The sequence below is a fragment of the Strongylocentrotus purpuratus genome, unplaced genomic scaffold (assembly GCF_000002235.5).
Source record: "Strongylocentrotus purpuratus isolate Spur 01 unplaced genomic scaffold, Spur_5.0 spur5_scaffold_15, whole genome shotgun sequence".
Classification (NCBI taxonomy): Eukaryota; Metazoa; Echinodermata; class Echinoidea; order Camarodonta; family Strongylocentrotidae; genus Strongylocentrotus; species Strongylocentrotus purpuratus.
In genome coordinates this window covers 17,606,090-17,630,151 of record NW_022145600.1, presented here as the reverse complement: position 1 = coordinate 17,630,151, position 24,062 = coordinate 17,606,090, and the positions used below count along the sequence as shown (strand labels likewise).

Below are 24,062 nucleotides of genomic sequence, written 5' to 3'. Positions count from 1 at the left end.
GAGTTGCATCAAATGAAAGAGGAGGATCTAAGCTTTCCAAATATGTGTCATTTGTCAATTATAATTGTGATTATTAAAGTTATGATATAAAACATCAATAATTCTCGGTTTCGTTTTTTCTGGGACGCACTGTATATAAAGAAAATTGCATTAACTTTCATATTTTAGTTATTGATGATGGACTATATTTGTTTCATACAAGGGTTGTACATATGTATACCAACTTTGCAATAATCATATTTAGGGTGAATGTGTGATTGAAAATTGTCATATACATGTACATGTACTTGCGCTTTAGAGCAGTCTTTTTCTTCTTCATTTTGGAAGGTCCTGTTTCAAGATACAGTACAGGTGTAGTGTATAAAAAGTTCCAAGCATTTTACCCTTTAACTACATGTAGTAAACACCTACATGTACATGTAGACATCTATTGTAACTTCTTAATATTTGTTTGTTTGTTTGGGTCTTTCCCAAATTTGTGTTAAAAATACAGCTATATATAAATTCAAAATAGAAGATAATTAGTGATAATTACTGAGCCGGTATCCATTGTACAGACTTCAAAGCAATCATACTAAAAGATATGTTCATGTACCATACAGTGTAATTTATTAGGGATCACCAATGGCAACCACCTATCCTATCCATTAGGGCGTTGCTCGGAATTATAACAGTCGTTTCAATTTCAATGATAAAACGGGCTGATCAAAAAATGCATTGTAGGGCCTACAGTACAATGGATGTGAGTCCCAAGCGCAAGCGACAGTATAAAACTGTTTGCAGTAAATCTTTGAGGATGTCCATTGATGCATGCTTTATAATTTAGCTACGGTCTCGGGTCGCCATAACACATCCAATTGTTGTTGATTAGCCTCTAGGCTTTTGCACTATGGAAGGTGCTTTTTATTGATTGATCGATATGGATGAAAGAGTCATCTGGTCATCAACACATTGGCCTATGTGGACATTATACATACGTTTTCTCAATGGGCGTAGACAGTGTATACGTGTGTGGTGTATACTAGCAACATCCATCAAGGCTGACCAAAGCTTCTTCCTTTTAACAATCAAAATAGTGGTTAATTAGCCTTGGATATTTTGTTTTAAAATTGATTACCGGTAGTAAAATACAATGGATCAAGGATTATTGGTCATTGTGAAGGGCAAACCCATGCAAGACAATCCTGTGCTTGAGTTTCTATCCATTTACCTGTATATTTCCATTAAAATATATATGAAATGTCTGAAATATGTACATGTAAGTACATGTATATTAACCAAAAATGAATGACTCTTTCTCACATATCTGTTTGGAGCCAAAAGGGTGATAACTCATATATACTTTCACACAGATTAACGCCCTTCTGCCTCAAAACAGACGTGGTTTGTGTAAATATTCCTTACAATTTGAAAGAATAATAATCAGTTTTGTTGAAATACTGTAGTTACAAAAGTTAGAATCGAAATGGTCAGGGATAAATGTAGACCTCTCTGTGTCCCCCCCCCCCCCCCCCTAAAAAAAAAAAAAAAAAAAAATTCCCACATACATGTACCTGTAGTTTATTGCAGTCTCCTTGGGAATCACACAGTCTTCTATATTTCTACATTTATGAGTGTAATAAAAAAGTTCTCTTAGTAAATACTAATTTTATCCTTGTCATTATCATGGCTGAGGAAGCAAGCCATATAACAATACAATAAACTACATTTTATAACACCTGGGGGAAGGAAATCAACATGCAATTTGTTTTTAATGCAAACACCTGAATGTGAGTTCTAAGAAAAGTCAATATATTTTATTACGGGGAATTTCTTGTCCACCATTCTTTTGACTCTGAAAGTCCAAATAGAAGATTTCATGCAGGAAAGAAAAAAAAGACATTTAGTTTGAAGGTCATGAATATCATGAGTTTGTACATGTAGGAGATGCTTTATACTCCAGATCAGTTAAAAAATATGTGGTTGTGGTGGTGGTTATTTTACCTTACTGCTAAGAAAGCATAAATGCTTGTAAGTAAGCAACCAGACGGCCGACGGCTTTAGGTCCTCTCTGAGGGACCTGGTAATGGGGATTAATGCCTTATCAAAGGGCAGGTTGTTGGTTTCCCTTCATTTTTTGTATGTCACACCTATCAACAACCTAGTGGAGCAATCAATGATATAATTTTTGAAATACTGATGTGTTTTTTTGTTGGGGGGTGGGGGTTCCATTTGGTTTGACTTGAGTATGATCCATGAACAATGTATGTTGTGCATTGTGCATTTTTTCAGAACCCCCCCCCTTTTTTTGAGGGGGGGGGGAGTAGTAATAGTTCTCTTTCTCATCTCTTTCCTTATTTGTAATATCCCCTTTCTTCCTCAAATTTTACCTTTATGCTGCTGAAGTTCAAATTCTTTTTGAGCACCTATTTATCGGTTCATTGCACTCATTCTTCAGGAACTTAAACTTCCAGAGCAGATCGATCCATTGATTAATTACATGCACTCTTTGACTCTATTCTTCTTACATGAGTTAATTGTCCCAAGTTATATTATGTAACATCCTTTTCCTGATTAATCAGTGAGTCAGTATACTCTCTGTCTTTCAAACATTGCATTTACATACATGTACTACTAGACTTTGTGGACAGAAGTTTACATGAATGTACACAATTTTGTTGTGGAGATTTTTAATTTGGAACAAGTTTGTTTGAGAATGGAGATTTATGTCATAGAAAACAATTCTCAAACAATTTTTTTACTCACCAGTATGATACTGTACAGTACATGAATGTATTTATGAAGTGTGCATGTATCTACATGTTCATGTAATGTTCAATGTACAGGTACATGTAATAACTCCTTTTAGAGCCATCTACATTTTTTTTTTTTGCAATGTTTTCAAAATATAAGTTTCAGAAAGTATAGGATAAGTACAGTTATAGAGGAATCATAAGAAAGCCTAATTTCCCGTTTTGGGCCATTTTATATTTCAGGTAGCCAGCAAAACAACATTTATGTACGAATTGTCAAGGACAAGAAAGATACTCAAAATGTACCCAAAATTATAATTGTTTTAATTAAAAAAAACAGAAAAACATTGTGAATTTTTTAGGTGGTGGGGGGGGGGGGTCCAATATAAAGAAAAATAAATGCAAAATAGTCATTTTGATATTAGGAGGCATTTAAAATTACGGGATCAGAAGTAATCCAAGAGATGATGCAAAAAACAAAAAACAAACAAACAAATGGATAGAAGACCTCATTAAAGAAACATCATTCTGTGATGTACATTTACAGGTGAATATGCATATTTTTCAAGTGGACATGAAACATAATACATGCTTACATCAGCGTGCCAAAACCCTCTTCAATATTCTTGCTAATTAATGGTACCGTTAATCATTTTGCTTAATTGGCTATTTCTTTTTCAAATATTCTTTTTACAGTGTGTATACAGTACATGTATACTACATGTACAAGACACTTTTTAATTGTATCTTTTGTTATGACCTTTCACTCATAATCACTGACTGAATACATGCAATTACAATTGTCAACTTCATCAGCATTCACATATTGAATGAAAACTTGACAACATTCTACTGTGAAATGTACTTGTATACTTAAAATAAAATATGATTTACAATATTAAATATAACGTTTTTAATTTTATTTTCTCTTTTTTTCTTTCTTCTCAGAATTGATCAACACCGTCGTAGGGGACTTTTCATCCGTAGACGTTGCTCTACTAACAGATAATATTACAACAGTAAGTTGATATCCATGGTTATGCATGTATGGCTGCGTTCATGCTTAAATTTTGAAGGCAGAATGAGCGATCTGAAACGCTCATCGTAAACGCTCATCGTGATCGCAGTTCCACGATGTAGTGTTCATGCTTACTTCTCTGGCTCCCCCAGGCAATTCTCAGTGTGTGGCCTTAATTGGTCTTCCAGCTGGATTCGCAAACCTTCACTGTGCATGCTACGTAGACCCACTAGAGGTCAGTGCGTTGACCCCATTTAAACGCGTTTACAAATTGTAAACGCATCTTTTTGTGAGTTTACGATCGGCGATCGTGATCGCCGTTTTTCGGTGATTCTACAAAAGTGAGCTAAGACGCAACCGTGTTTTAAACTAAACGCGTAACAGATGCCTGATTCTGGCCGTCAAAATCAAGCATGAACGCGCCCTATAACCCATGTAAACCATACATGTAGCAGTTTAGAGTTTTCTTATGGTCTGCATGTAAATGATTCAGATTTTTCTCCTCAAACTGGCACTTATTAATTTTATTTTCCACTTGGTACAAAATTTGAAAATATAATTTATTAAAGATAAAGACCAGTTAGGGTCATGCGATTGCATTGTGAAAGAAACGTTGTGGAATCGATCAGAAAAGGTTGATCATCTAGCAAATAAGTATTGGTGTGTACTGCAAGGTTCTGGAATCATCAAAATGATAAGAAATTTGGCCCAGTCTTCGTAAAGTTACAAGCACTGTACACAGAAAGATGTATATGGGACTACGCACACGTCGCGACACGTGCGTTTATCTCTCACAGGCAAATAGATAAACTAATTTACCAAATATATCAATTATGTAGTAGACGGTTTCCCGGCAAAAATGTTATCATCATTTATTAGTCAAAACATATTCTTTCACATGATTGGTAATAAGAGCTTCCATTTCATTTTTTTTAAATTGGGGCGTTTCCCATACTGGTCTTTACCTTTAAGTGAACCAGTGAGAATGAAAAGTACCACATTTTTGCTGGGCTTATCATGAGCGCACAGTGATGATTGGCCAGCACTATTATTAACTGACCTCTTCCAACTGATATTTAGTTTCTTCAGTTTATACAAAGTTTCTTTATAGTAAGTTATTATCCAGGCCATAAACCCCTTTTGCTTCATGATGATGTTTCTGTACATACAAGTTTCAAATGAATTTCCTACATTGTCTGATCAAGATATTAGTATTGACTTGGAGGTTTCCCTGTTGTTGTGTACTTAATTATGTTTTGTACCTACATGTACCTATATAATTTAATCCTAGAGACCAGCCCTTGATAGGTTAATGGCCTCCATTGGCTCCACCACAGTCTCCAGTATTAATTCTAGGTGCTCTAAATTCTTTGAATATTGTTATGCTATTTTCTTGTTTTGTTTTGTTGTGTTAATCAGATATTGTATGTAAATTGTTATTTGTCTTTTATGAGAAGTGGAAATAAATGAAATGAAAAAAATGAAATGAAATTAAATTGTCTTTTATTTTTAATTGTCCAGTACCAGAAAAACCTGTTGGGCTTTGGGGTGGCCTTCGTGATCGGTGTGCTCTTCATCCTGATCTTCCCCATCGTAGCCCTCTGCTTCTGCTGCTGCCGGTGCTGCTGCAAGAACTGTGGTGGTAAGATGCACATGGACCAGAAGGACAACTCCTGCTGCCGTGTGATGGTCTACTCGATCCTGCTCCTCGTTTCACTTGTCTTTATCTTGTGAGTATGGATGGATCAGAGACTATTTCCTTTAACGCATTGTTTTCGTAATTCTCTAGTTGTCATAGGCTTACGGGAGAAGAGGAGAGAGGAGGGGAGGGCAGGAGGAGGGGGCAGGAGGAGGAGGGGGCAGGAGGAGGGGGCAGGAGGAGGGGGCAGGAGGAGGAGGCAGGAGGAGGAGGAGGAGGAGGAGGAGGAGGAGGAGGAAAGAGAGAGAGAGAGAGAGAGGGGGAGGAGGGAGGAGAAGAGAGAGGAGAGAGAGAGAGAGGGGGGAGGAGGAGGAGAGAAGAGGAGAGGGAGAGAGAGAGAGGGGAGGAGGAGAAGAGAGAGAACAGAGAGAGGAGGGGGGGGGGAGGGAAGGAGGAGGAGGAGGAGGAGGAGGAAGAAGAAAGAAAATCCTCAAATGAAGTACATTGTGTGCACCATATGTTTTCCTTTTTTCACATAAAGAAATAAAAAGTAATCTGTAATTACAGCATGCAGTGTATGCCTTGACTCTATCTGATGTGTACATACATGTATATCTCCATCATGATGTAAAAGTTATGGCCTATAAAACGATGTTGTTATTCTAATATTCATATCAACGCATCATGCAGGAGGTCTGAATAACAAAAGATGGATTACTTTACAGTATAGCAGGCCAATTCATAAGCATTTAATCATGGTTATAAATCCTTGTTATGGTTTCTATCTGTTGTTAGCAACCATCAAAGCTTTTGTACATATTCAAGCAGGTGATTTTTTCGGTTTGGAGTCAAAAGGACACTACCTCATATACTGTAAACATAACATTAACGCCCTTCCAGCTCTGGACATAGGTTTTGGTCTACTCTCGTTGAGTGTTGATCGTATTTCCCGATGCAATAATTCTATTCAGACTCGTTAGGCGGGGAGTATAGACTAAATCAATACCTCTATTGATGAGAGTCACACAATAATGGTATGCGCCAGCTGCACTTATAAGCATAGTTGAGTCGTGTTGAAACTCAAAAAAAAAATTGTTCAAATAAATTAGCGTGCAATGTAGATGTGCCGTGTAATAAAGCAAGGTTGAATGGAAGGCACTTGTGATATATGCACTAGATAGAAGCACATCATTATTATTTTCAAGTACTGGATTGAAGTAAACCATACATGCTGTAAAGATGTATTTTTATTTCAAATGGTTTGAATTCTGATGACTGGGGTAATAATATATTTGTAAAGCACTTAGAGACATCATCGATGTATTAAGCGCTGTATAAAAGCGGAATATTATTATAACACCTCCAGTATTTACATTGTCTTTTTTTCCCTCTCATTTTTCTGCCTCTATGAAAACCAACTTAATATCAGGGAGAACTTTCCCATTAGATTTGCAGTACGTACATGCCCATGTTTGAAGGGGATCGAGGAAGCCTATTGAAACCGCACAGTAGATTTCATGCATCAATTGCCAATTGTCCTTCTAAATTAGTGCTTCCTCCACAGCCAAATTGAAAAACAACCAAATTAATGAAGCATGGAATTGATATGAGCGCACTTCAGACTGTAAACAGAGGGCTGAAAGTAGAATGTACATGTTGAGTTATGATTTGAGAATTGGTTCAAATTTTGAGGAAAGGAGTATTCAAAACTTTTGATGAGGCACTGTATTCTCTCACTTTATGAGGTGCTTTGAGCAATGTGCATTGTTATGTGTAATGATATCATCTATCCAAATATCAGAGAACAGTGTACAAGCCAAAGTCCTTATTTTAAATTCGGAAAATATTGACATTTTATGTTTACTTTATTAATAAATCACCCTGGTTTCCGATCCTAATATTTGGCCAGTTGATTTGAAATTGAAAGTTGTATACTGTACTGAACCTCTTAGTGTGTTGTTAAATGAAAATGTTTTCAGACTCAAAATGGTTACTTTTTCTGCTTTACACAGAATTAGGTACCCTCTTTAGGTATAATCTATCTCAAAGACTTTGAGACAGAACTGTATATTTTTTATGTAATTGAAAATAACCTGTTACCCTTCTCTCCTACACCCCCCCCCCCCCTCTCTCTCACAGTGCTGGTGCTGTGACAGCACTGTGTATCAGTGGATATACCGGTAGCCAGGCGCAGACACTGCCCACGAGGGTCAGCGATAACGTTCAAGATCTTGTTCTCTACCTGAACAATACCCTTAATGTGAGATATTCCAATTTTCTGTTACATTTTTAAATAATTTATTGTTTTTATAAATTTTGTTTATTTATTTATTTACTTACTTATTTTTTTCATTTATTTATTTATTCAATTATTTTGTAGTTAGTTAGTGAGTTAGTTATATTTAAAGTTGTTTTTTATATTTTTTTATATGTATGTATTCATTTATTTTCATTTCTCATTCGTTGAGAATGATGAAGATTATGGATAATATTTTTATAAATTTCATGCATATCAGTAAACTTTAAAAGGTCTGTTTTCGTTCTGACATTTAAAAATATTGATGGATGTGGTACAGAAGAAATATACACTGTAGTAGGGGACTGAAAGTAATTTGTCCCAAATAGTTTTTTAAATACCCCTTTGAACAATTTTTGGCACTATGGCATGGATAACATGTATGAGTAGCCTGCATTAGCTGAAAAGAAGCTCTCAAAAATACAACTTTTTACTTTTTATCTAGAGAAGTAGGAATCGATTAGTGAAAACAAAATACATTGCTTATTTTGGTTATAATGTTCATGCTTCACTTTTTGTTTTGTTTCAGGAGAAAATAATTCTTAGACTAAAGATTTACAAGCAATGATTCACTATAAACCCAAAAAGTATATATCTGTGAATGTGAAGGAAATTAAAAAAAGAATTATTGATAAAAAGCAGGACAAGTTACTAATTGGTAACTGGCAGAAATCTTCTTACATTCAATGCAAATGTCATAATGGAATCCCAAGTTGGCAGCTTGGGAATTCAAGTTTGGTGTCACAAATACGACAAGAAATACATTCATTGATATATCTGTTTTGACCATTAGGAGATTGACTTTGTGATGACCGATCAACTAGCCTTTACCCTTGACCAAGTCAGGGACGATTTGAATGGTGAGTATGATAACTGCTGCATGAATACTGTATACTTGATAATTTTTATACATTTAGAGTGGATCGAGTCCCGCTTTTAAAACCAATTAAAGTATAAATATCTCCCCCCCCCCTCACACTTTTTTATCTCTTTTTTTAAAACCATGGTGTAAGTGTAAACACAGTACTTAGCCATAGTGGTGCATGTACTAATGTTCTTATATTTTTGCAGCTCATTTCCTCCACACACTACTTTCAGATTGTGAGAATGAGCAATTTTAAAGAAGGATGATGAAATCCCACTTTTATGGTACAAATGTACATTTATTCTTGCTGTAACACTTTATAAAATGTGAACTCTTTACAAGTGAAGACCACAATTAATTTTGTTAACGCTTTTAATTAATTTTGTTAACGCTTTTGTAACACAAAATGGACTACTAAGTCTTACTCTTTTTTCCCTTTTTCCACATTAAACAGTATTTTCACAAATGCATCTTCAAATTCGAAGACAATGACTTGATTATTGTCATAGAGCAGAAAGTTCATTTTTTTATATTTATAGATGTGTTCTTATTTAAAGTGTACATTGTAAGTTGCAGAATACAAATGCCCAAGTTAAATAGGGCCCCAGCTTTTATTAGATTCATTACCTTTTCTTTCATCTCATTCAGGTATTGGTGACTTGGTTGGCGTTCCTGTTCGTGAGAGTCTTCGTACGAATGTAGGACCAGCTATCGATTCAGTCATTGACATGGAGACCAGTAAGTGGATGATTGTCATCTTGATTTATTTCTATTAAAGGAAAGCGATAACGACGAACAGGATATGTTGAAGATGTGATTTACTGAAGAAGTCAAAGGGATCAAAGTTGGAGCATGCATTTATTTCCAACTTGCCCGTCAGAGAGAGGTACATGGTTGTATTGTACATATAGGTTAGTCTGCAAGCACAAACCCTGGTCAGTCGTAAAAGTGAGTCTGCACTAGAAGACTACCATAGGCCAGGCACTGTAGCTGCTCCTGACGCTTCTCTCAAGGCACAATGATTTTTTGATAAAGTGTCAAATTAGGGTCTGTGCTTGCAGACTACATATAGGTGAGGCTATCATGGAGATCTACCAAAATAGCTATTTCAGGGCATAGTAAATCATTTTTGATTGAGTTGAATTTCACTTTAAAGGAGAAGTCCACCTTGGTTTTGTGAAGAGCAGGAATATGAAACAAACAAAGCAGTGATCAATAGTTTCAGCAAAATTGGATAAAAAAGAAAGATATGAATTTTGAATTTTAAATCAATCAAATACAAATTGGCAATTCTGTGACGTATATTGCGAGGTCATTTCCCTATTGCTCTGTACAGAAAATTTCATAAATTTCCATTTTTCCCTTTTTTTTCCATACAAGTGTTGTATAGTATTGAAACACATGTGCAATAATTTCATCTAGGAGGCATTTATGATTTAAAGTTGTATGCCGAGGAAGAGAAGTATATAATTGTTTTAGTACATCGTATAACCTGGGCAAAGTTTTATTTTGTAGTTTAGGGCCAAGTAAATAAGACCCCAATCGTGGATATATCTGTTAATCCCCCCTTTTCCATCCCCATTAGTGATGTAGAATGATTATTTATTATATGACATCCACGCAGTGCATAACCGGGGTGTGTCATCTTTGCATGTTTTTACGGTGTCATATTAATGCTGTTAATCAGCATCAGGATCTATCTTTTGGATTGTTCCAGCCACTTAAAAAAGATTTATGGTTGATATTTGGGGTGAAGGAAATAATAAAATAGAAAGAAAACATGTACCATCAGTTTATCTAGAAGGCGTCGTCAATATTGAATTGCCCTCATATATTGCAGAGTGGTTTTTAAACAGACACATCCTGATGTGGTTTTTCTTTTCTGCGAAGTACATTAAAGGGATTGGGTATCTTTGTCTCAGATTCTGAAACAAAATCCTGGATTTAGCTGATGCTGCAATGATAATTATAAACCTTTAGGTCAGTCAGGAACCCCGACTTTTACAAGCCGATCGCCTGTCTGATTATCAAGATATTTATGATTGGAAATCAAAATTTCAAAAACCGTTTCCCTAATATGGTTTTGATTACACTAAAGTCTATTGGGCAAAATGGGTATGGTAAAACCAGTCACTTTTTTGAGGCACTTCATGATCATTTTGAAGCACAATATTTTTAGGGCTTCAATATTACACCATATCACAGACACTGATAATACGTAGGGCCGTGTATCTCAGATTTAACATTGTTAAATGATGCCTTTAAGGGCTATTTAGACCTGAGTCCGTATAATGCAAACAAAAATCATAAGTCAATGAAAACAAAAGTTAACGTAGTTCACTTCACATATCACTATATTATAATCAACTCACAGTAAGTGTGCCTAGTTGCCACCAATGCTTTTGTTGCACTTTTTTGTGTCTTTAAAGAAAAAAATCCCCCCCCCAAAAAAAGAAGTCTCTAGCCATCAATTTGCACAGAAAGGTTTATCATAATAATAATAATAATAATAATAGGCATTTCTATAGCGCCATCTATCTAGATAATTCTATTCTGAGGCACATTAATTATAACCCTGGCTTTAGCCTAGCAGCCGTTTATACAGCGCTCCAGCATTTCAAGGAATTAATTCCTGCCAGGTACCCATTTACATCACCTGGGTCGAGTGTGGCAAATGTAGATCAATGTCTTGCCAAAGGACATTAGTGCCGCGGCGGGACTCGAACCACGGACCTTGCGATTGACAGTCCGGCGACGTATCCACTCGACCACGACACCTCTACATAGTGTTCTTTATAGTTAGATTATTTTGTTTTGCAAACATTAGGTCAAAGTTATGATTCATCCTTGTCATTATGCATATCCTTTGTGGTATTATTCCTAGAAAAAACACAAGGTCCTAAATTGATTTATTCTTCATACGTGTATGATTGATTGATTATATCCCACTCATTTAATATGTTATGCTGTTAGAACGTGCATCGGAGTAGATATGAAATCTATTTTGCAACCTAAAATGAAACCGAAATCTTAATACAGGTGTACATTACCCAGTTCCTGTAGTTTGCCTGTGGAAAGGAGAGAATCCAAGGTTAATTATATAAGGTGGGGTTTTTTTTTTTGGGGGGGGGGGGGGGGGGGGGGGGGTCATTTTTTAATTGTTTCTGCTTGGAATTAGAATGCATGTCTCGTTTGATAAGAAAACATGGTATTAGATCTCCAAAGTATTGATTTTGTATGTTACCTTTGATATACAACTGTTGGTAATTAAATTCTTTAATGACGTGAGAAGGTGTACATAGCTTTTGTCAACCTGCATAAATATCAGATTGATGTAGGGATCAAGATTACTTAAATATTATTGGATGACCTTGGACCCTAGGACTGTACAAGGATATATTGGACGAGATACATGTATGTCAGAAAATATTCTACAAAACATCATAATCTTTACCAATTTATAGAATAGGGAGAGTTGAATAAATGGTACTGTAGGCTATTAATGGATAATGAATTATTGAATCAAATTAAAAAAATCTATTTCAAATTTGTTTAACAATGAAAAACAAATATTGTGACGTGCATCTGTGTGCATATCCATTGTCTAGCCTTGCAAATTTGAAGGCTTCCTGTATGTACAAGTATGTCAACAATATTCTGCAAATCATTGTAATCATTATCACCAATTCATAGAAAAGGGAGAGTCAAAACAATTGTATAAAACCCACTGTATTCTACTGTATAATGGGCAATGATTTAATAAAACAAAACAAAAAATCTGTTTTATATTTTTTCAATGATGAAAAACAAATATTGTGACATGCATCTGTGTGCGTATCCGTCGTCTAGCCTTGCATATTTGAAGGCATCCTCATTGTTCATGATATGTATACCTGCCACATATCTTTCAACTGGGGTAATATTTCATTGTACCCAACTTGTTAAAGTCGGTCAAGGATAAAGCGCCTAGACTCAATCAATATTTTGTTTATAAATTGCTCTAAAATGCTTTTGTAGGAATAATAATTACTGCTGTTGATTGATTGAGTAGACAAAACATTGACACAGCTGATCAAACACATACATTATGTACATGCTGTATGATCGAGTGATATCAGTTGTGAAATTAGTGGGATTGATGATTGAAGAGATAAATTTAGTAATTGAAATAATTGATGAATTAAGATAAGTCAGACAATACTATACTAGTAGCATACATGTAAATACATGCATGTAGGTATTACATCTCATGGCTTGTTTCCTTAAAGTTAGTCTATGGGCCTATTCATGTACATACATGTACATCTGGGCCCCGCCCATTTCATAAAAATTGTCATCACTTGACAAATGGCAGTTTTTGTTATAACCTAGTGAAATCCTTGCTTCTGGTTGGTTTAATATCAGCAGATATGTCACTGATTTTTGTCATTTGTCATTGAAAAAAGGCTTTGTGAAACGTGTCCAGGAAACTAGAGAGAGATAGGCAAAACAAGTTTGTTATTTGTTTGTTTTGTTTTGTTGGTTTTTGTAGTATTTTTTGTTTTTGTTTTTTGTTTGCTGTATGTTTTGCTTTAACGGCTGCTAATTATTCTTATGATAACTTAATGCCTAAATGTTCATTAGACCATCAATTATTTTGTGCAAAGTGGGGGTAAGCCTTCACTCTATTCGAAAATTCGGTAGACAAGCTGTGTCAATTTATCTTGCCGCGATATTGTTTGTTCATTGGCTCAATTTGACACTGCAATTAATCAAAGGGCACATCGAGCATAGGGATATTCAGACAACAGATATGAAGGCATACAAAAGAGTCGACACAAAGTTCAAGTTCAAGTTTTATTTATCTTTCTTACAGTCATGACACACATATGACATGAATATAACAAGTTAACAGAATATGACGTTACAATAGAAAGATGAGGTGACCTTGGTTGAAAGCAGGGCTTGTGGATTTAAGGTCCCTCAAACACATGAGAATCAATAGTTTATAGTCTGTGTGCCACTTTCCTCTATGCAATATACTGCACATGACACTGCACAGGACGTGCATTCTAAAAAGCTATTGTATTGTAACAAATAATGCAACCAGTTGGAGACTCTTTTGTTTATTTACTCATGCATCAGCAACTTAGGTTGAATAGGTATCACATAGGACCACTCTTTGTTTGGTCATAACAAAGATCTGCAAATAGAGAGGTATATAGTGAGGTACATAAATATGAGGACTTTTGTTAACCTGCATGTACATTTGATATAGAAATACCATATTTAATTATCATGTGATCGTTATGATGCATGAAATTGTTTTTCCCAATCTTTTTCCTCAACCATTTCATATTGGCTAGTGGTTGTTATGTTGCCTGTTTACTGATGATTTAGTTACACATAAAAGGTGCTTGTTTTAATAGGGATGTATATATTGTATCAGATCATAAACAACCCTGCTCTTTTATGCAAACACAAAAGTGCATACAAACGAAAGAATAACTATAGGTATAACCACACAAGGAAATGAAACACAGAGTTGTAAATATATTGAGAATAGGTTAGTTAAGGACAGGATAAAAACATGCCTGATGGTTTTAAAATGCATTTCAATGGTCATCTCTTCAAGATTTAGAGCAAACAAATTCGAATAACTTTATATTTGCATTGTTAAATGAGCCATATAAAGTATCCTTGGAATAAAGCCCACACAAACGGATGATGAAAACTTGAAACAAATTTATTATTTGTTTTGCCTTCCTCTAATACATGAAGCATGTGTGCTATATATAGCTCTAGAAAGAATAGTATGAAGGAACTATATTTCATTGATGACATTGGCATGCTGTATATTTTATTTGTATGTTCCTGATCTGAGAGTTTGATTAGGGTGATAATCCTCTACATCAATTTATTTCTAGTTTCTGTTTTGTCTATTCCCATGGTTTTATTGATATTGTCTATTTGGAGCCAGAGGGGCATTATCAAACTTAAAGGTAAAGACCAGTTATGGTCATGCGATTGCATTGTTAAAGAAACGTTGTGGAATCGATCAGAAAAGGTTGATCATCTAGCATCTAGCATCTGCAAGGTTCTGGAATCATCAAAATGATAAGAAATTTGGCCCATTCTTCGTAAAGTTACAAGCACTATACACAGAAAGATGTATATGGGACTACCCTATATCTCTCACAGACCATGAGAGAAACAAATTTACCAAATATATGAATTATTAGGCGGTTTCCCGGCAAATTTTTTATCATTATGTATTAGTCAAAACATATTCTTTCACATGATTGGTAATGAGAGCTTCCATTTCATTTTTTGAAATTGGGGCGTTTCCAATACTGGTCTTTACCTTTAAAGGGAAATCCATCCCAAATAGACAACTATACTTTAAAAGAAAGCAGAAAAATCAAAGAAACAAACTGATGAAACTATCAATTAAATCTGACTAAAATGTAAGAAAGTTTTGAATTTTTGAAAGTTGTAATCACTATACGTAGGGGCACTTCAAATTGGCTGAAGCGGTAATGTCAGTGTGATGTAGTGGCGGACTACTTTCCCATCTGTTCCAACAGGCATACAAAATGTCTACAATTTAATTTGTTTAAAAATTCATGGTTCAGGAGGGTCTATTCTTTTTAGAGGATAATAAAATGCTACCTATAGTATATTTTGAGTAGCACCCCAAGGGAGTAGGAACCTACAAGAAAAGTACACGGCAAATGGGAGAGTTATCCACGTCCTATGTCACGATTCACTGATCAAACTACCAATTTGAGATTCGCATAGACTTTAATAGTGATCTCATATTTCAAAAATTTGTAACTTCCTTACTATTGGTCCGATTCATTTCAAACTTTCAAAACATTTTTTAGCTTTCATTCAAATCAACTGACTACAAGGGTAATAAGATATAAAGATAACTACGTAGCCAAAAACTTCAACTGAAAACCTAAAGTTGGCGAAGTATTTTATCTAAGCAAAAAAAATATGCATCTTTCTGACATACGTATTGAATTGGAATTAACCCGCCCTGACTCAGACCCCATCACTCCTCTGTGATCAGGCTGTATCAGGCTGTATCGGGCTATAAAAGTTACTGAACATTGTCAGGCTCCAACGTGTTTGGGTCTCTTTTCAGGCTCATTGATTAAAAGCAACTGGTATCACTGTGATACAGAGGTGCTGTGGTCTAGTGGATAAGTCACCCTACTGCAGATCACAAGGTACGGGGTTCGAGTCCCGCCCCGGCACTAATGTCCTTTGGCAAGATGTTAATCTACATTTCCCACTCTCCACCCAGGTGTTAAAAGGGTACCCGGTAGGATGCAAAAGTTAATTTGGTCGGATGAGCAAGTGTGCGCTTGTAAAATGGCGACTGGCCGGAATGCTCCCCAGGGAGTGGAGAATGTGCGTACATTGTGTGCGGGTAAGCCTGATTCCGATCATGACTGGAATAATATATCTGTAAAGCGCTTAGACACATCGTTGTATCGATGTATTGGGCGCTATATAAAAGCGGAATATTATTATTGTTATTATTAAAAACAAACCTTGTCTGTTTGCCTCCTCCCCACAGACATTGACGGAACCCTGTCCTCCATGGAAGCAGTCGATACTCTTCAGGCCACGATGGAGATTAACCGGGATACCCTCGACACCAACTTGACTTCAATCTTGACCACTCTGTCTACCCTATGTGGTTCATGTGGCTGCTGCACTGAAGCAACAGCTAACCTGCGAAATGTACAGCTAAAGGCAGACTATCGGGATATAGACATTGGCGCGGTATGTACAGTGTATAGAACCTAATTATAAAGACCGCTCAAGGGAGACAAGAAATATTTTTTTATAATTTTTTTGTTAGTGTTAGTTTAGGACCCTAAATTATTCTGGGTGTTATGTTCTATTTGAAGAAGAAAGAAAAGAGAAAACTGTATAATGTAATTCATGTGTGTGTTGTTATTTCCCCAATTTTTATTGTCGAAATGCTGAAGAGGTTACAGTTTTCATATTATTCTTGGTTAGTTTTAGCTAACCGGGTAGTACCCCCCCCCCCCCATAACCATGCATACAGTCAGTAATATATACCTTTAAATTTTCCCAAAGAATTATGAATAAGCAATTAATGGTCTTGTTCGATTAATAACTGGGCACACAATTTTGACATTGGCACAAAAATATTGAATGTACTTTCAGTTCAAAGGAAAAGAAATGAATCTTTAATCTAAAACATTAACATGAATGAAACCATTTTTTTTTTTTTTTTTTTTTTTTTGGGGGGGGGGGTATTTGACATGGAGAACAAATGCAGACTCACAAGTGATGTACACTTTAAACAATGACTTTACATTGATGTGAGAGTTACAGTATACGTTTTGTCATCACTTTATTAGAATACACAGAGTTTAGTGAAAATTGGCTTTCCTTGGTGCATTCACATATATATATATATATATAGTTGCTCTAGGATATTTATTTTTAAAGATGTTTATTTTTGTTTGTTCATTCTGCCCAGGGTCATGGAAGCTTCCCACAAGTACTGGTGGATAGTTCAATTAGTGAGCTGACTGATGTGTCCAATCGAAATCTCAGCGAACAAGCACTAGAGGTAATGTGATGTATAAAGAGGTACCGTGGCATAGTGGTATATTCACTGGATCTTCAATACAAAATTGAGGGTTCAAATCCCAACCGGCATTAACATTCTTGCAATTGCCACTTTCCACCCAGATGTAAAAAACTATTTTTAGAATTTCTCAAATTTAAACTTCATTTTCCGAAAGAGCATAAAAAAATAGTGTCCTAATGTCAAAAATCAATTGAATATGTTGAGTATTGGCTGAGATATGGCCATCTGAACAAAAAAATTTCCTATAGGAACTTAGTATTATATTGCTCTGGTTCATAACATTGCGAACCAGAGCAATATAACACTGAGTTCCTATAGGAAATCTATTTATTCAAATGGTCATATCTTAGCCAATACATAACATATTCAATTGCCGTTCAACTTTTGAACATAAATTTTGATGCTCTTTTAGAAAATGAACTAAAAATTGAGAAATTCTAAAAAAAAAGAGAAGATTTTTATGATGTCACAGCTTCGGTACTCTATGGGTACCTGATATGCTTGAGCACTAATTACTCTGTCTACTCAGCCATAACCAGGGAAGTATTGTTACAGCGCCATCATTGTCACAGGGTTACGGACATGAGCACTAAACAAGAGGCAATTTTATTTCGCAAATGAAGTTTTCGAAACACCACTTTCCATCGTTTTAATTCAATCTTGAGTGAATTATGAATAATGAGTAGTGCATCAAATGAAAGAGGGGAAACAGAGCTTTTTTACACTTGTATATCTCAGCAGGGAAATTACTAATTATGATACAAAATTTCTGCCCCGAAATCCAGTTTCCTTTTTTCTGGGACACACTGTATACCCTTGCCCTTCTCATTCCCTTCTCTCCCCACCTCTTAAAGTCTTTCTTCCTCTATCACACCATGTATCCTTTTACTCTCTCTCTCTCTTAGTGCTTTTTAATTTTGTGCATTTTAATTTTGTGCATGTCTATCACCTTGTAATCTGTTACTAATGTTGTTAATCATGCTATGTGTGATTTTTCTTCAATGCCTAAAGTCTATGTCAACGTCTAGACATGTATATTGATCACTTACAGGTTTTTAATTAGTACTTAAAAAAAAAAAATATATATATATGTATTATATTGTGTGAATGTCTTTATGCAAATATAACAAAGCCACTAAAATAATTTAATTACTCTTTTCCTCTTCTCCTACGTAATACAGGGTGCACAAACATTTGAGGACATCCCAGAGACTTTGCGTAATACAACAGCCTCTGATGTAGCAGGTAAGGAGATAACATTAAATGCATTATGATTAAGACAAATGATTTTTATGTCTCCACAAAAAAGTAGCCAGAGGCATTGTATTTTCGTGTTGTCCGTCCGTTCAAGTGATTGCGTTATCTGTAGGAACCGATTGACGGAACCAATTGACGGATTCCAGCAAAACTTGTTTCATGTATGTATCTTGCAGAGCCAATTAATTGATTAGATTTTGGGGTCACAAGGTCAAAGGTTACAGGTTGCTAATTATGTATGCAAACATATTTTTCTCTTAATAAATTGCAAATTGTCTGAAGAGAGCCAGAAGGGTGTTAAAAGGCCACTCTAACCCAACTACCATAGCCTTTCAAATACACCTCTAAATTGACCCAAAAATGAAAATAGCCATCCATTTTTCACAGTTCTCACGCTTGCTTGGCTACCCCCTTAAAAAAAAGGTTATACGGTCACGTGGCTTGATGACACATTTGACGTCATTGTGTGCATGTCCGATTTGATAATTTCATAATTAGGAATGATGAAATTGCCAGAAACGTACTGAGATTATCAAGTGCATATTATTTTTCGGATAAATGTCTTTTTTTTTCTTCAATTAATATCATAGTTTGTCTTTTTAAAGACATTTTAATGCCTAAATCACCCTCCTTTTCACCAGAGACGCACCTGCAGTGACGTCAAATGCGTAGACCTTCACCGAAACTGGGCTTTTTTCTGCGCAGTCTGAGTAGTCATTTTTAAAGCTAGATTCCAGAATTATTGATGATTTGTAAGAAAAATCATTGTCAAAAATTATTCTACATGTCTTTTTTTCATTTTTAGCCCGTTTTGGTTAGAGTGGCTCTTTAACTCTGTTAAAGTACATTTATATGCTTTCATGTTGTAGTTCCTTTCTCATCATAGATTTAAGTCTAAAAGAAATGATGTGCATATGGATGGATGGGTTTTCTTTGCCTCTTTTCTTCTCCTGGGAGCTAGCTCTTTTATTCTAGGCTTTGCCATTTTTTTGATCATTCCTCTTTCCAGATATCATTGTTACCATCGACGAGCTGGAAGGAACCCTCAATGAATTCATCAACACCACCACATATACCTTGCAGAGCGTAAGTAAATTGGGATCTCATACAAAAATATGCGTTTAGAAAACTGTGCGCTCAATCAGACACGGAGAAATGTTAAATGTGGGCCATGGCCAATTTGCTGGCTTGTTTTTCTTTACAGGGCAGCCTGAATTTACCATGATTTGGCAATGAGCAACCGATATTTAATTGATTGATTGATAGATTTATTTATTACAACAGTAACAATATGTGTAGGAACCAACTGGCAGGAAGGTGGTCTCTTTGTACTTTGTTTATCTTATTTTTGTATATTTTGATGACATATAACATTGTCATAAGTAGGTGTCATCATTTTTGCATGCATGCATAGTTTAGAAATTGATAAATTGATATTTCAGCAAGAAAAAATTCAGCCCCCCCCCCCCCTCCTTCTCTATGAGTTTTGACCGGTTTCCTCAAGAATGTCTTCCTTACAATTTGTATTGATGGAAGGTTGTAACTTCTCAATCTTTGTTGTTGCTTTCTCCCAGTTCTCTGGACAAGTTGAACCATTCGATGATACAGCCAATGACTACCTGACTACGTACGCTGAGGACTATGATAAGTATAGGTCAGTTAACCCCCCCCCCCCCCTGTAGTAATTGAGCGACTACTCCAGAACCATGGCAGATGAAAAGTTTTCCTTTCATGACTTTTTTCTTTCAAGTCTTACGCATCTTTTAAAACAATTTTTTTGAAAATCGCATGTATAGTTACAAAGTCACGTGACCTTTTGTCTTTGCATGTCAGCCTGAAAATCGCTCATTTTTGTGATTTATGTACAAAACGTATGGAAATATCATTTTTCCTAAAAAGAGATAAAACATTGGTTATTTGGTGTGGTTTAAAGTTTAGGTGTTTGTTTTGGGGTCAAAATAGTTTAATTGTAGTTAGAAATGAAATAAAACATCAACAAAAATAAAAAACATAAGTTAAACAAACAATGATAACATAAGGAATTACCTGGCTCTTCCAATTTTGTTTGTCGTATTATTATTCGAAATGGTCTAACAAATAAATGTAGTGAAAAAGAATGCTTACATATGAATAATTTTTATGGGTAAAAATGTGAATTTTATGACCTTGTTTGCATAAATTACCATAAATATGCAAATGAGTGAATTTTTCAACAAAAAAAAATAAATTACAGTAGTATTTTATACACTTCACTTGACATGCATGCAATTTTTTGCGATCGGCTATGAAATGGCTGAGATTCCCCCCCCCCCCCAGTAAATCTGGTCAGTTAAAGATAAAGACCAGTTATGGTCATGCGATTGCATTTCGAAAGAAACGTTGTGGAATCGATCAGAAAAGGTTGATCATCTAGCATATAAGTATTGGTGTGTACTGCAAGGTTCTGGAATTATCAAAATGATAAGAAATTTGGCCCAGTCTTCGTAAAGTTACAAGCACTGTACACAGAAAGATGGGACTACGCACACGTGCGTTTATCTCTCACCCACCAATAGATGAACTAATTTACCAAATATATCAATTAGTAGGCGGTTTCCCGGCAAAATTGTCATCATCATGTATTAGTCAAAACATATTCTTTCACATGATTGGTAATAAGAGCTTCCATTTCAATTTTTGAAATTGGGGCATTTCCATTACTGGTCTTTACCTTTAAAATAGGGTTAATCCATGGGATAGCATTTGAATTGTACATAATATGAAATTTGAGTGGACTTGAGGCCTTTAATAGCTCCGGCATTGTATCTAAGTGGTAAACAGTAGCCTAGGTATAGAAAGGCAGCTGCATATATATATATATATATATATATATATATATATATATATATATATATATATATATATATATATATATATAACCTTCCAACTCCTATATCTATATATATATATATATATATTATATTGTGGTTAAATTAGGGTTTGAAGCTCTAGAGTTTGCTGTAATAAGGGGAAAGCAATTTTATGTTATAATGATTACAGAGATTATTTAGTAACCAAAATAGTGGGTTCTTAACAGCATTATAAAAAGGTCATAATTTGGCCTCTTTGTCACCAGTATGATTGCAACAATGGGCTTTTATAATTCATTTCAAACTAAGTAAGACATTTATGAGAGAGGATGTCTTAAGTGTGTTGTATGGAGACGGGGGGGGGGGGGGGGGGGGGGGGGGGGGGGGGTCGGAGTTAGAAATTGGAAACTATTGCTCTCTATGTTTTCTTGAACTGATTGACTTTCAAAATGAATTGGATGGTTATACAGCAAAACCAAAAAAGATAACTGAAAGCTTGAAAGTCAAAGGGTTTTCAATGTTTTGTTTTGTTTGTTTTGTCTTGCTACAAAAAGTTGGTTATGGTTAATATAGATACAGCATTGTTAAAAGCTAAGCAAATTTCCTGTGACATATCGTTCTTACACTAGAGTATTTCTGCACTTTCAGTTGCAAATCTAACATGGTCCCCATGGAAGACCAGCGGCATCATAATGATACCGCTGAATATGGGATATCCAACTGTTTATTTTATCTTGTAATTCATAATTTTATTTGTTATTGTTTTACTGAATGCATGATGTCTTTTTTATGCGGAATAAAACAAACTAACAAAACTCAATCTTGTTTCTGTTTTGTCTTCCTCTGCTCAGAGCCTACGTGATGTACGTATTCTACGGATTCATTCTCTTCATCGTAATCCTGTTCCTTCTTGGTTTGCTCATCGGAATCTTCTCGTATGACAGGAAGGCCTCACCGACAGACCGCAGCTCATGCTCCAACTGTGGTGGACTCTTCCTGATGGCGTAAGCATTACACTATTATACCTGGGGGGTGTTTCCCAAGTTGAACTTATCTTAAATTTGGACTTAACAATTATGGAAAGCCGTTAGCATCTATGAAGATATTTTGTAAAAGTTATTTTAAAAGACATAAGATGTTGATTCCAATCATTCATTTCTATTATCAAGGAGATTTCAAGTTCTTGATGTGGAATTTATATTTATATCCAGTTTTGTCGAATGCCAGTAATTTTTAAAAGGAAAAGAAGCTTCAAAGTCCTTAAATTGGTAACACATTGTTTGGGGGATCAAAATTGGCAATTTTTAAAACTTTTTAATACAGTCGACCTCACACATCAATTTTGTTTCCTGATACATCACATGTTATTTGGACAATGTAGCAATCAAAGAAAATATAATTGTTGCCAATTTGAAGAACAACATGTGATCAATTTAGCTCTTTAAAATAATCCTGTCCTAAAAGCTGTATTTTGGTATTTAACCTGATAATGGATGTTATCAATCACCGAGAGTGGCCTTGACTTTAGAGAATCAACAGGTCTTCCTTAACGGAATAGTTGAGTTTTGTTGCAGAGGGCGCTACACAAAATAATTTTTTGTGAGATAATTAAAAATTGAGTGTCAAATTTGAAAGAACATACAATTTAAATAAAAATTAAAAAAATCTTTGTTTGATCGAAATCGGTTCAGAGACGGCTGAAATATAACAATTTCTAATATTTGTAGTGCCCCACAAATATTCGATAATTTGAAAAAGCTAGCGCCTTATACCTTTTGTGGCTTTTTGTTGTTAGTTATAATACGCACAACCGGCCGGCCCGTGTATTGTTATTATTATCTTTTATTGTTTTTATCATTCTTCTTCTCCTCCTTCAGTGGAGCTGGTTTTGTCTTCATCTTCGGAGCCTTCATCATGCTCATAACTGCACTGACCTTCATCATAGGAGGACCCATTGACCGTCTCGTGTGTGACCCTCTGGTCTCAGGACAGCTCTTTGCTCAGGTATGTCTGTCATAGCTACCAACTACAGTCAAACCTTTATACAGTGACCGCCCAAGGGAAACACAAAAAGTGTTCTTTGTAGACAGGTTCCTTTAGTACATGTTACAAGGAGAAACCATTTTCAAGGGAAACAAGCATTGTGGTCTTTGTAGACAGGTGGTCACTAAAGGAGGTTTGACTGTATTGCTATTTTGGAGGAATGATCCTATTATTTGGCCTTCAAGATATTGTTTGGAACCATAGATTCCTCTCTTTTTCTGAAATATTCTGCCTGAAAATATACAAAATAGTCTATATTATTTCCTAGTTCCTCCTTGAGAGATTCCTCATGTTTGCTGTGAAAGGTTGGCAGATATATAATATGTCTCTGTTCTGCCAAGTCCTCTTTGGATTAACATTATCACAGTGTACCAAATGGCCAAAATGCATGAAATTCTCTGTTTTGTTGCCGTTTTCTAAGCACTGAAATGTGATGTAAACAATGGATGCACACAACTTGCTGTTTTCAACGGCTACATAATGGCGATAAAATTGAGAATTGTTAGCGACAAAATTGTGAGTGTATTGTTATCCCTTAAGATTATGGAATACCAGAGTGGTAAAAAAGAGTGAGAAAAATAGTGAGTGGCTTGAAAAGTAGAACCCTGATTTCAGCTCTCTGTGTCTTGTGATTGTGCAAAAATTTCAGGCTGGTATGCTGAAAACTATTTCACCTTTTATTCCAACAAGAAAGAGGTGCCATGGCCTGGTGGATAAGTCTTCCGATTTTCTCCTCAGTG

General features: G+C 35.5%; 1 protein-coding gene across 9 annotated transcripts in view; it reads left to right on the top strand.

Moving 5' to 3' along the window:
- Positions 1 to 24,062, top strand: part of LOC594323 (prominin-1-like) — a 61,024-nt gene that overhangs the window by 11,425 nt on the left and 25,537 nt on the right. For all 9 annotated transcript variants that reach the window (XM_030985723.1, XM_030985722.1, XM_030985724.1 and 6 more), the window contains exons 3-14: positions 3,681 to 3,751; positions 5,272 to 5,480; positions 7,529 to 7,649; positions 8,479 to 8,545; positions 9,199 to 9,288; positions 16,121 to 16,329; positions 17,060 to 17,152; positions 18,355 to 18,418; positions 19,440 to 19,516; positions 20,005 to 20,084; positions 22,131 to 22,283; positions 23,157 to 23,283. In XM_030985723.1, the coding sequence (XP_030841583.1) occupies positions 3,681 to 3,751; positions 5,272 to 5,480; positions 7,529 to 7,649; positions 8,479 to 8,545; positions 9,199 to 9,288; positions 16,121 to 16,329; positions 17,060 to 17,152; positions 18,355 to 18,418; positions 19,440 to 19,516; positions 20,005 to 20,084; positions 22,131 to 22,283; positions 23,157 to 23,283 (1,361 nt within the window). The remainder of the gene's footprint in view (positions 1 to 3,680; positions 3,752 to 5,271; positions 5,481 to 7,528; positions 7,650 to 8,478; positions 8,546 to 9,198; positions 9,289 to 16,120; positions 16,330 to 17,059; positions 17,153 to 18,354; positions 18,419 to 19,439; positions 19,517 to 20,004; positions 20,085 to 22,130; positions 22,284 to 23,156; positions 23,284 to 24,062) is intronic.